The sequence below is a fragment of the Oncorhynchus masou genome, chromosome 17 (assembly GCF_036934945.1).
Source record: "Oncorhynchus masou masou isolate Uvic2021 chromosome 17, UVic_Omas_1.1, whole genome shotgun sequence".
In the NCBI taxonomy this organism is placed as follows: Eukaryota; Metazoa; Chordata; class Actinopteri; order Salmoniformes; family Salmonidae; genus Oncorhynchus; species Oncorhynchus masou.
The window spans coordinates 29139558-29151801 of NC_088228.1; the positions used below are offsets into that span (position 1 = coordinate 29139558).

A 12244-nucleotide genomic window follows, 5' to 3' on the forward strand; every position below is an offset into this window, starting at 1 on the left:
CCTATAAGAATGATGTGATTGACAGTCGGGAGCCTTGGCCAGGTCGATGAAGAAGGCTGCACAGTACTGTCTTTTATCGATTGATATCGTTTAGTACCTTGAGCATGGCCAAGGTGCACCCGTGACCAGCTTGGAAACTTGCACAGCGGAGAAGGTACGGTGGGATTCAAAATGGTCAGTGATATGTTTATTAACTTGGATTTCGAAGACTTTAGAAAGGCAGGGCAGGATGGATATAGGTCTATAACTGTTTGTGTCTAGAGCGTCACCCCCTTTGAAGAGGAAATAACAATAGCGGGGCTATATACAGGGGGTAATTGACGTAATATGTACATGTAGGTAGACTTATTAAAGTGACTATGCATAGATCAGCAACTTGAAGCTCTCAACCTGCTCCACTGCAGCCCCGTCGATGAGAATGGGGGCGTGCACTGTCCTCCTTTTCCTGTTGTCCACAATCATCTCTTTTGTCTTGATCACGTTGAGGGGGGGGTTGTTGTCCTTGCATCACATGGTCAGGTCTCTGACCTCCTCCCTATAGGCGGTCTCATCGTTGTCGGTGATCAGGCCTACCACTGCTGTGTCATCAGCAAACGTAATGATGGTGTTGGAGTTGTGCCTGGTCGTGCAGTCATGAATGAACAGGGAGTACAGGAGGGGACTGAGCACGCACGCCTGAGGGGACCCATGTTGAGGATCAGCATGGTGGATGTGTTGTTACCTACCCTTACCACCTGGAGCGGCCTGTCAGGAAGTCCAGGATCCAGTTACAGAGGGAGGTGTTTAGTCCCAGGGTCCTGAGCTTAGTGATGAGCTTTGAGGGCACTATGGTGTTGAACGCTGAGCTGTAGTCAATGAATAGCATTCTCGCATAGGTGTTCCTTTTGTCCAGGTGTGAAAGGGCAGTGTGGAGTGCAGTAGAGATTGCATCATCTGTGGATCTGTTGGTGCAGTATGCAAATTGGAGTGGGTCTAGGGTTTCTGGGAAGATGGTGTTTATGCGAACCATGACCAGCCATTTAAAGCATTTCATGACTGCAGACGTGAGTGCTATGGGTCGGTAGTCATTTAGGCAAGTTACCTTAGTGTTCTTGGGCACAAGGACTATGGTCGTCTGCTTGAAACATGTTGGTAATACAGAATCAGACAGGGTAGGTTGAAAATGTCAGTGAAGACACTTGCCAGTTGGTCAATGCATGCTCGGAGTACACATCCTGGTAATCCGTCTGGCCCTGCGGTCTTGTGAATGTTGACCTGTTTAAAGGTTTTACATCGGCAGCGGAAAGCTTGATCACACAGTCGTCCAGAACAAGCTGATGCTCTCATGCATGTTTCAGTGTTACTTGCCTTGAAGCGAGCATAGAAGTTATATAGCTCGTCTGGTAGGATTGTGTCTGTAATAGTTTGCAGGCCCTGCCACATCCGACGAGTGTCGGAGCCGGTGTAGTGCGATTCGACCTTAGTCCTGTACTGATGCTTTGGTTCGTCGGAGGGCATAGCGGGATTTCTTATAAGCTTCTGGGTTAGAGTCCCACTCCTTGAACGCGGTAGCTCTTCCCTTTAGCTCAGTGTGAATGTTGCCTGTAATCCATGGCTTCTGGTTGGGGTATGTACATACAGTCACTGAGGGGACGACGCCCTTGAAACACTTATTGAAGAATCCCGGTACATATTCCAGTCTGTGCTAGAAAAACAGTCCTGTAGTTTAGCATCTGCTTCGTGTGAAAACTTTTTTATAGACCAAGTCACTGCTTAAATCGCGAACAACGCAAAAAAAAACTAACAAAATAGCATGGTTAGTTAAGAGCCGATAAGACGGCTGCTTCCCCTCCAGCGCCACCCCCATCAAACAAGCGCCTTAAGAGAATTGTCTTTAAAAAACATGATGTCCTGGACACATTAAAATCTATGTCATGAGGAAGGAGAACATTGCTGACAATGCCAAGTTAAAGTATTCAATAGTGCAGGTAGAAATAGTCAATGCCACAATACGACAGATTGCATTGTTTACACTGATCATCGCTATTGTTGTCTTTGGTCTCACCTGTAATAAATCTTCTTTGTTCTTATTTGTTGTCTAGTATTTTCTATATGTTGTGTATATTGTTGATTCAATGTGACATACTCTTGGCTTCAATTCATCTCTATGTAAATATTACAATTTGAACTGGAAATTATACTGTAATAAAATGGGACATATTGCTATTAACTTCAATCATCTTCCTTTTTCTAAAGTCCCATACATGATTAATGCCGAATATTTTTGTTTAAAGACAGCCTACGTGTTTTCGCAGACGTGAACGTTTGATTAAATGCATGACTTTGTCATGACATTTGTGAGCCCTGGGAAGGAAGTGACTTGTGAAAACCAACTCCAAGAATTTACATTCAAGCAGGGGCTGTTCAATTAAACTGAAACTCCTCTCTATTGTGTACACCACAGGGAACAATATTACTTTGCCACCACCATTATTCGAGTTGGGTTGTTTGAGTCTGAGGAACTTCCATTTACTTTAACTGTAGATCTCACATTTGAGTGGGGGGAAAAAAAGTGAGGCTGGGGTCTGGTCCCGTGTGTTTATATCCACTTGAGACGTTGGAGGGGTGTGAATTGAGCTGGGTTGTGTCACTGCCAGCAAACAAGATTTAGGGGCATGCTAAGCAAATGAAATCGGCCTGTCAGGTGGCTTAACTTCCAACCTAATAGATTGAGTGACTGTTCATCATAGGGCCATATAACAGGGAGTTTTACAATCCCATCTAAATACACAATAAAAGCAAGCTAGGCCTCTCCTCTCCCAAAGGCCTGCACACTTAAATCATAGCTGCGCGTACGGACAGACCGGAACATTCTTGTTGCTGCTCTTGGTTTCCCGAGACCCACTTAGGAAATCACTGCTAATCTAAATGACCCCATCAAGGGTGATATTGTGTTTTGTTTTCGCAGAATGAAATGTTGAATCCTGTGCTGTTCAATACAGCTTTTCCCCATAATAATTACATTTCTTTCTGGACAAATCGTATCTAGGTTTACCCGGCTTCTCCTATTCATGGGAAATTCTGCAAGGTTACATTCAAAAAGACACATTTCATCTTAAAGATGGACATGGTGAGAAAGCATTGTGAGGGAAAGGATTGTGTGGGGAAAGCATCGCTACATATGCTGTAGCCAATATTGACTGAATTATAATGATGACTGCGGTATAGTAAACATTTTGAGAATGTGAATGTGACGGTTAAGATCCATCTCTCAGCGACACCCCCCCCCCCCCCCATGCGGTCACGGCTAGATGAAAGTCCAAGCGATAAAACCTGTCTTGTTTCACGGAAGACTTCCATTTGGGCCAGAACGTGCCGTGGGAAAGGGATAAATCAGAGGGCGTTCTGTGTGCATGTTCACAGCACGCAGTCTCGCCAGTCATCTGTGAATCTCCCAGGGCTCGACTGATAATTCATGATAGCCCTGCCATAGACCCGCACCGTTCAGATATGAATTATAAAAACACCAAACCAAGCATATCAGTCAGATGACAGACTGGCCGTTAATGGCTGGACGCCAGTGTGGAGAATCGAGGCTCGCTGCTTTCTTTCCATTCATTCCACTCTGACAACTGGAAATACCAGTGTGGCACATGGGAGGCCATTCCATCAATACACAGCCATGGCTTTCTTATGGCTCGAGTCCAATCATTTTTGATGAGTTGGGACCTATAGTTGACCCTTATAACCATCTTGATAGAATAAAATCACTCAAGTATGGGAGTTGATAGAACAATATAATAACTGTTAGGCAAGATCTGCTAATGAAAGCAATGCAGTCCAATGCATGTGAAATTTAAAATGTTGTGCAAATAGTTTAAGTAAAATTGGAAGCCCTCCATGTCTACTAGGAGTGAATGAGGGTGCCTGCATTTTGGCAATTTTCACAGACTGAAAAAGTTAGTCTAATTCTCAATATGTACAAGGGTCATGTGAATAAACTAGGTCAAAAATAATTACACCACTGTCTGCTTTAGCCCTTCGGCACTTTTCACAAAGGCTGGTATTTGAATAGACAAAACATTGACACCTCAGTTTAATATGCTTGTCAAATAGACAGAACCTGGTGTAGAAACGGAATATCGCCAAACACTTGTTGGGAACAAAACAAACAGTGTTTCCTGAATTCTACTTAATCTCCATCTACACAAAGAGATGACACAGACAAAGAAGAGAAACAACTTTTATCTTCCTCGCTCTGTTTCATACACGTTTGGATGTTTCGGTTGAGGGTCCTATTCCACTCCTGGTATTAACAACAGAACGACGGCTACACAATATCTACACAAAATAAACCGCAGACCATAATCACCCCCCCCCCCCCAAAAAAAGAAAATCTTTTCTTTGGAATCCATAATAACTGCCATTGTGAGAGGAACTCGGCCCTACCTTTGCAGGGTTGGCTGCTTGGCTAGGTCTGAATCTGGTTGTCACCTTCTATCTTCATATCTACAGGCTGGGCGGTCTAAAACCACCCTTGAGTAACATGATACCATCCCTGACCCAGTTTGCTGCTCCAGGAATGATATACTTAGTCAATATATAAGTTAGACAATGATTTGAAAAGGCAGCAATAAAAAGACACGAGTGCAAACATAGAACGGAAGTCATTACTAGAACTTTTTACAAAGCAGAAATAGAGAGAGAATCAGAGAGCTATATTTGAATATAAAAACCACATGCACTGAAGCATGGTTTCCAATGATGTCCCTATTATGCTAATAAGAAAACCCACCAAATGGCATTTTTCATAAGCGTTAATTAACTCGATGGAATGAGGGGACAGTCACAAGTATTTGTGCCGACTCCATTCCTCTAGTTACAAAAACCTAGAATAAGCATTCAATAACCCCCCCCAAAAATTAAAAAATTTAAAAAAAAATACATCTGTCTTTAAAGATTTTCCAAAAAAAAAAAAGTAATGCTTTTGTTTTGGGTGTACATGGTCACGTCATAGTACTATCTTCTCCTCACCGAAAAGAGGAAGTCGTTTTTAAGAAGGGGTCTTTTGTAGGTCGGACATCCATGGAAATGTGGTTTATGCTTCAAAAAAATGGCACACACACACACACACAGGGTGAAGGTGAGTGTCGTACGGATGGATCCGACATAGTTTTCAATGTGAAAACCCACACACATTCCTTCTTTGATAAAAATGGGCAAATTTGCATTCGTAGGCCTGAGAGCCCACGCCTTCGTCCAGTGAAACCCAAAACCTTGACTTTCTGCATACCAAAGCAGGAACTCGCCCTGAAAAGAAAATCACCAGGACCGTTCAGCCCAGACCATCTCGCAGCTCAAATCAGAAGCCCCATTCTTTAAACTTTTCTGAGGTCGTTTGTTTTCTTGGGAAAAAGATTTGAGTTATTTAGTATCGTATTCAAATGCTATATACATCTACAAAGTGAGTCTCTCCTTCTGAATGTTTGTGCCTGCTTCGACTGTTCCATTCCCCATCTCTTTTTAGTTAAATCATCTTTCACAGTCAGATTTAAATATATAAAACCAAAAAAAAAATAAACTATTGAAATCTATGAAAAGTGTGAAACATGACAAAGAGATATTTAATTCAAAAGAAATCTCAGGAGTTGATACGCTTTGACGTTTGGCTGTAATCAATGTTTGGCACGCTAGCATGTGATTTGAGTACAATGAGAGTAAAACCGAACAGACATGTAATGATTGTCATTAAGCAGAAATACCAACCAACCGATATTAATGCCTCCGATGGGAACATATCAGAGAGAATAGTTTGACAAATTTGTAATGACAGCCAAACGTACTAATCTAAAGTAAGGCATGGAAAAGAAAAGAAAAAATAATCACAAGATGCCTTTGGGTAGCATGAAAAACAAACACAAAAAAACACTAGTAGTTCTTTCCAACAACTCTTCTGTTAGGCAAAACGCCATCTCCTTTGATTGAAGCCTCCAGGTGCAAGGACTGAACAGAATCATCCTATCAAGTTGCATATAAAAACGAATGGGGTTTTCTGAATTACAAAAGCCTCGGTGCACTGCACTCAGATCAACAACTCAGTCCCTGTGCTATTGTAAACCTTCAATGGTAAAATATCTTGGAAGTAAATTCACCATATAACACAACTCTTCACTCCCATTAGAAGACTGCAAACATACTTTCATGGAACACAATCACATTCAGTGAACACACACACACACACACACACACACACACACACACACACACACACACACACAAGTAAGGACTTACCTTCTGAACAATGGAAATGAATTAGGGTGAGCAGTAGACAATGGAGAACTAAACAACTCCACGCTGCAGGAGCCATTGTTGCTGAGTGTGGAGAGGTCTCCAGATGCCCTCTAGTTAACAACTGTGGGTGTAGGATATAGAATCGAAAAAGCAGAGGAGTCTTGGAGTAGTCAGCGATCTGTGGTTTTAGGAGAAGCCTCACCAGTCATCTTCTCATCTGAAAATACAGAGAGGAAGATTGGGGTGAAAAGGAGTGGGGGGGGGGGGGGGTGCTGCTGCAAATCGAGACAACATCATCATCACAAAGCCTATGCCATCACTACTGCCATCTTTCAAGATGGGTTTGAGCGATGCATTACCATAAATATTCAACACACAGTACAAATGGTGAATATTCATGGCGAGACAAATGTATACTGAAAATGTGTGATAACAGTAAGTCACTTCGGATATATGCATCTGCCAAAATGACCACAAACATTCATCAGTCAAACCAGGCAGATAGTGAGATATTCAGTCCATGCAGACAGGCAAATGGAGAGGTTTGACGAAATACTGGAGCTATTCAGTCTATCAAGACTACCGTTAGTGTTTATTATTCGCTTCTGACAGGAAATACTCTTGGGTAGAAGAGAGGATGACAGAGCACTCATCCCTGGGCTATAGGCTCATCTTTTCCATGTAGCGAATTAGTGTTTACACTGACTACCTTCACCCCGTTTATCCCTCCACTCCCTGCCTCCCTCAATCTCCTCCCCAGAGCTCTACTGCCTTTTACCCACAAGAGAGGACCCTGTTGCTCAGGCAACGCACTCACACAGACTCAGACAGGACACCATTAGAGACACAGCTTCTTTGTGAGGTACTTTTGTCTGCTTCTTCCTTATCTTGAAGGGAACCACAAACAGCCCAGCCAGCTTTGTCTGCCTCGGCTAAGGTTAGGCTCAACTCCCAGAAGACGCACTCCACACACCAGAGAGACTTGTTAGAATACAAGTCAAATACGCCGGATGGAGGTCATGTCACATATACACTACCGTTCAAAAGTTTGTGGTCATTTAGAAATGTTCTTGTTTTTGACAGAAAAGCACATTTTTTGTCCATTAAAATAACATAAAATTGATCAGAAATACAGTGTAGACATTGTTAATGTTGTAAATGACTACTGTAGCTGGAAACGGCAGATTTGTTTTTGTAGAATATCTATATAGGCGTACAGAGGCCCATTATCAGCAACCATCACTCCTGTGTTCCAATGGAATGTTGTGTTAGCTAATCCAAGTTTATCATTTTAATGGCTCATGGATCATTAGAAAACCATTTTGCAATTATGTTAGCACAGCTGAAAACTGTTGTTCTGATTAAAGAAGAAATTAAACTGGCCTTCTTTAGACTAGTTGAGTATCTGGAGCACCAGCATTTGTGGGTTCGATTACATGGAATAGCCTTCATTTCTCAGAACAAGAATAGACTGAATAGTTTCAGAAGAAAGTTCTTTGTTTCCTGCCAATTTGAGCCTGTAATTGAATTAGCCTTTTACAATGATAAACTTGGATTAGCTAACACAACGTGCCATTGGAACAAGTTGATGGTTGCTGATAATGGGCCTCTGTACCCCTATGTAGATATTCCATTAAAAATCAGCTGTTTCCAGCTACAATAGTCATTTACAACATTAACAATGTATTTCTGATCAAGTTGATTTTATTTTAAATAGACAAAAAAACACAAAAAACAAGGACATTTCTAAGTGACCCCAAACTTTTGAACGGTAGTGTACATGTTAACAAACAAGAACACACACACACACACACCCGCATGCAAGCAAATACACATACACACACCTTGACCTGCACAAAAACAAAACAAACACACCAAAGAGACTACTATCCGGTACACATGACTTAACCTAGTTCATGATGTACTACCTATATTTAACTTCCACAATGTGACCTTGTCCATGAAGACATGTCATCATGAACACAGTACGCAGCATTTTACACTTTGAAGTGTGGAGGACGCCACGAGAGGATCATTTGCGTTTCTGTGTTCTCCTCTCCAGAGACACTCATCAACTACCCTGATGATTTTATAATGAACCTAAATTTGAGCAGGGCAGCACTCGGTTCCGATCACACTCTGGGCTCCACTAATGCACTGCTAAGATATATTTATGGCAGCACACACACAAAAATGCATTGTGTGGTGGGAACTTCTATATGCATTACCATACAGAGTCATCATTTAAATCTCCATTATGGATTCAGTCTTTAAAATGGGTCTATGGGTGGCTGGAGAGTCCTGTTTTTAACAGGCTAACTAAACATAGTGCACATAGTCTACAGACCCAAGGGTAATTCATCTTGCTTCGAGGTCAAATCTGCCACAAACTGTTGTACTGTGCGGCGCCAAGCTAACACACGCGAGGCTATGATGATATATCAGTTAGAAGATAGGTGGTGCTTTCAGACACAGAGACAGAGACAGAGAGAGTGAGATGTGATTATTTGTCCGGAAATGACTTATCCAGCCGCAGTAGGCCACCAGATCAGATAACACAGTGGAGCGGCAGTGGAAACGCTACTCCCTCTCAGAGCGGCCCAAGACAACGTGAGCCTCGCTAATAATCGCTGGTACTCTGGTGTCTGAGTGACGTGTGAGGCTTGTCCTGTCACCCTGCAGATGCATTTAAGGCAGGAGACCAGAAAAATGGTTACCATTCAGTTCCCCCCCATAGCCCCCCCTCCAACCAGAGGCCACACGTGACTGTGCTGCCCTCCCCTAGCGCTTTACACATTCATCATCCACAAATATGAGGCAGGGGGTTTAAGGAAGGGGGGCTTTAATGGAAGACGCATGGTGGTTGACCGGTGGAGACTGGAGAGACAGGGGGTTTATGGGGTAGAGGATACACCCCTCCCCAATACCCCCTACCCACTAACCCCTCTGCCCTGCTGGGCTGGCTCAACCGCTGATCCCAACTAGACACCAGGGGGCGAGGGGCCTGCGGGGCCTGGGGTTCCCTCCCTGCCTCCCGCACAGCCTGCCCCGGGGCCCCTTTCTCCTCCTGCACAGTACTCAGTACTACTCAGACCCACCCGCACCGTCGCCCCGCTGAGTAACATGTTCCCTTTCTCCCTTAAGCTTGCGGAGGAGCTCACCCCCCCCCCCCCCACCCTCCCCAACCAGCCGTTTTGTTTGGCTTGGTTTCTGGACTGGATTTGGTCAGACTTGAGATAAAAAAAGGATTAGCAGATTAACATGAAGACGTTTTTTTGCGAGCGCTGACAGACGTATCATAGTTTTACGTCGGGGAAGGAAGGGAAGATTGTGGTAGGTGCCGGGTAGCTTCCTCAAGCAGAAAATGACTTAAAGAGGTAAGTGAGGCGTAGTTAACCCCTGGGAGATGGTGTGTTTATGTGGACAAATGATCTACAGCACAGCTCCTCCAAGCAGCAAGGGAATTATTGAGGTGACTTGTTAGTCGACCAGGAAGGAATAATCACATCTCGTTCTAATACCATCATCGCCATGGCAGCAGCTATAGTAACACTTGTATACCAGACCCAGTTATGACTTACTGTCACCAGCTACATTAACCTTAACCGACTTTAATAGTAATCCTGAAATCTTCTAGAATCATTAGACGTTATTAACTCATCATCTGTACTTTTTGCTCAATGTTCCCCCATAAAGGAACTACAGGAATGAATCTCTTCCTGTATTTGCTCTTTCTATTAACAGTATATCATCCCAGACACCCAGAATCCATCACAGGGGATGAAACATGACGTGCAAACATCTAGAACATCTGTTTTTCTTTCTCTCCCACCCATAAGACAGCGAGAAGCGCGAGGAGACAAATGTATCATCAGTCTGGAGGATCGAGAAAAAAAAACACCACAGTGCAAACAAATGTTTCATGTTATCAGAGGAATGATAGGGAGAGAAAAAAAAAACAAGCAAGCATTTCAAAAGGGGGAAGGCAAGCAATTAAAATGTAATTAGAATAAATGGATGGAAAGAGACAGGCCACATGTCCTAGCATGAAATACGAGGCTGTTTGGGGCAGCAGCAGGCTGAATGAATGTGAAACTTCTTTGACAAAGCTTGTGGCTGCCTCAAGCTGGAGGCGACCAGCAAAAGAGTAGCCGAGAGAGAGAGAGAGAGAGAGAGAGAGAGCGAGAGAGCAAGGAGAGAGAGAGAGAGAGCAAGGAGAGAGAGAGACAATCTAGAGAGAGCGAGAGTGGGGGTCCAGGGTTTTCTAAGAAGGTAGTAACTGAATAGATGAGAGAGAGAGAGAGAGAGAGAGCAAGAGGAGAGGGAGAGAAGAATGGGAAGGGAGGAAAAAGAAATGGGCGGGAGGGTCACTGTGAATGATTGACAGCTTGTGAGTATGGCTTGACCTGCTGGTTTCGCCCCCCAGTACTCTCAACAGGCTTAGAGAAGGACAAAATAAAGCCGCAGGAATGTTAATTTAGTTTCAATTGTTAGTGCCAGGGAAGGGGAGAGAAATAAAGAGTGCATATATACATATCAAGTGAGACTGGGACACAACTAGAGCACGTAAGTAGTTCTGGACTGGTGTAAGCTTGAAGCTTTCAGTTGAAATAAAGATGTGGGCATGTGTGTTCTGTCTGTGTTCCAGGCTGGACCTCACAGGCACAATGCTTCAGTCCTTTAGCCCTCTCTGACTAACTAATTTGGGGAACTGTCCACCCCACAACAACAGCCTACACTCAAGAAAGAAATAACAAAGTGAAGATGGTGGGAGAGGAGGTGCTTTGGGTTGGGTAGTGTTGCAGGTATACCTGAAACGTCGCTACTTTTTTATAAACGAGAACATGACAAATGGTGTGGAACTAGAATTGTTGTTACTTTCGGTACTTCAAATGTGTCTCACGTCGTCTATTGATTGAGAGAGGATCAAGTCTCACTGGGAGTCTGGGCTACATCACCACTTATAATGCACAGAAATTTACACACTTGACTAATGCAGCACGGCATGTAGAAATGTTGAAACGGTTCATTACAGTTTGCAAAATAATGTTCATTATAGGCTAGAACACTTTACATTGCTAGAAGACACCGGAATATTCCAGCTTTGTAGGCTAACTTCGCTTGCTAGTTTACAGCTGAAGTTAACAATTCACTACCCAGTACTTTTTTGTATGATAATATGCAAACCATTTCAAAGCTGATTGTCACCAAAAATGATATTAATTCACTTAGTCTCCCCCGCCTCACATCTCTCCCAGTCAAGATCATCTTTGGTTGAACCTTGAACTGACTGTGAGTGAAGTCATGGGTCTTTTTTTCTTCTTTTTGTTTTACACTTATTTTACCAGGTAAGTTGGCTGAGAACACATTCTCATTTACATCAACGACCTAGGGAATAGTTACAGGGGAGCGGAGGGGGATGAATGAGCCAATTGGAAGCTGGGGATGATTACATGGCCATGATGGTATGAGGGCCAGATTGGGAATATAGCCAGGACACCAGAGTTAACACCCCTGCCCCCCTTTTCTCCACAATTTTGATCTTGTCTGGTCGCTGTAACTCCCCAGCGGGCTCGGGTGGCGAAACATGACTCGGCAAACCGTGCTGCTTAAGTGATGTGTCAGAGGAAACACTGTTCACCTGACGACCGAGGTCAGCCTGCAGGCGCCCGGCCTGTCACAAGGAGTCGCTAGAGCGTGATGAGCCAAGTAAAGCCCACCCCCTGGCCAAACGCTCCCCTAACCCAGACAATACCGGGCCAATTGTGCTCCGCCCTATGGGCCTCTTGATCACTGCCGGTTGTGATACAGCCCGGGATCAAACCCGGGTTCTGTGGTGACGTCTCTAGCACTGCGATGCAGTTCCCTAGACCGCTGCCCCAATCAGGAGGCCCTAGTGCCATGGGGTCTTTAGTAACCAGAGTCAGGACACCCGTTTAACATTCCATCCGAAAGACGGCACTCTACACAGGGC

At 43.8% G+C, this 12244-nt stretch overlaps 1 protein-coding gene across 5 annotated transcripts in view; it reads right to left on the reverse strand.

Annotated features, from left to right (window-relative positions):
- The window catches only part of LOC135558810 (adhesion G protein-coupled receptor L2-like), a 119148-nt gene that overhangs the window by 83912 nt on the left and 22992 nt on the right, over nucleotides 1-12244 (reverse strand). For all 5 annotated transcript variants that reach the window (XM_064992955.1, XM_064992951.1, XM_064992952.1 and 2 more), the window contains exon 2: nucleotides 6271-6487. In XM_064992955.1, coding sequence (XP_064849027.1) covers nucleotides 6271-6346 — 76 coding nt within the window. In that variant the 5' untranslated portion in view covers nucleotides 6347-6487. The remainder of the gene's footprint in view (nucleotides 1-6270; nucleotides 6488-12244) is intronic.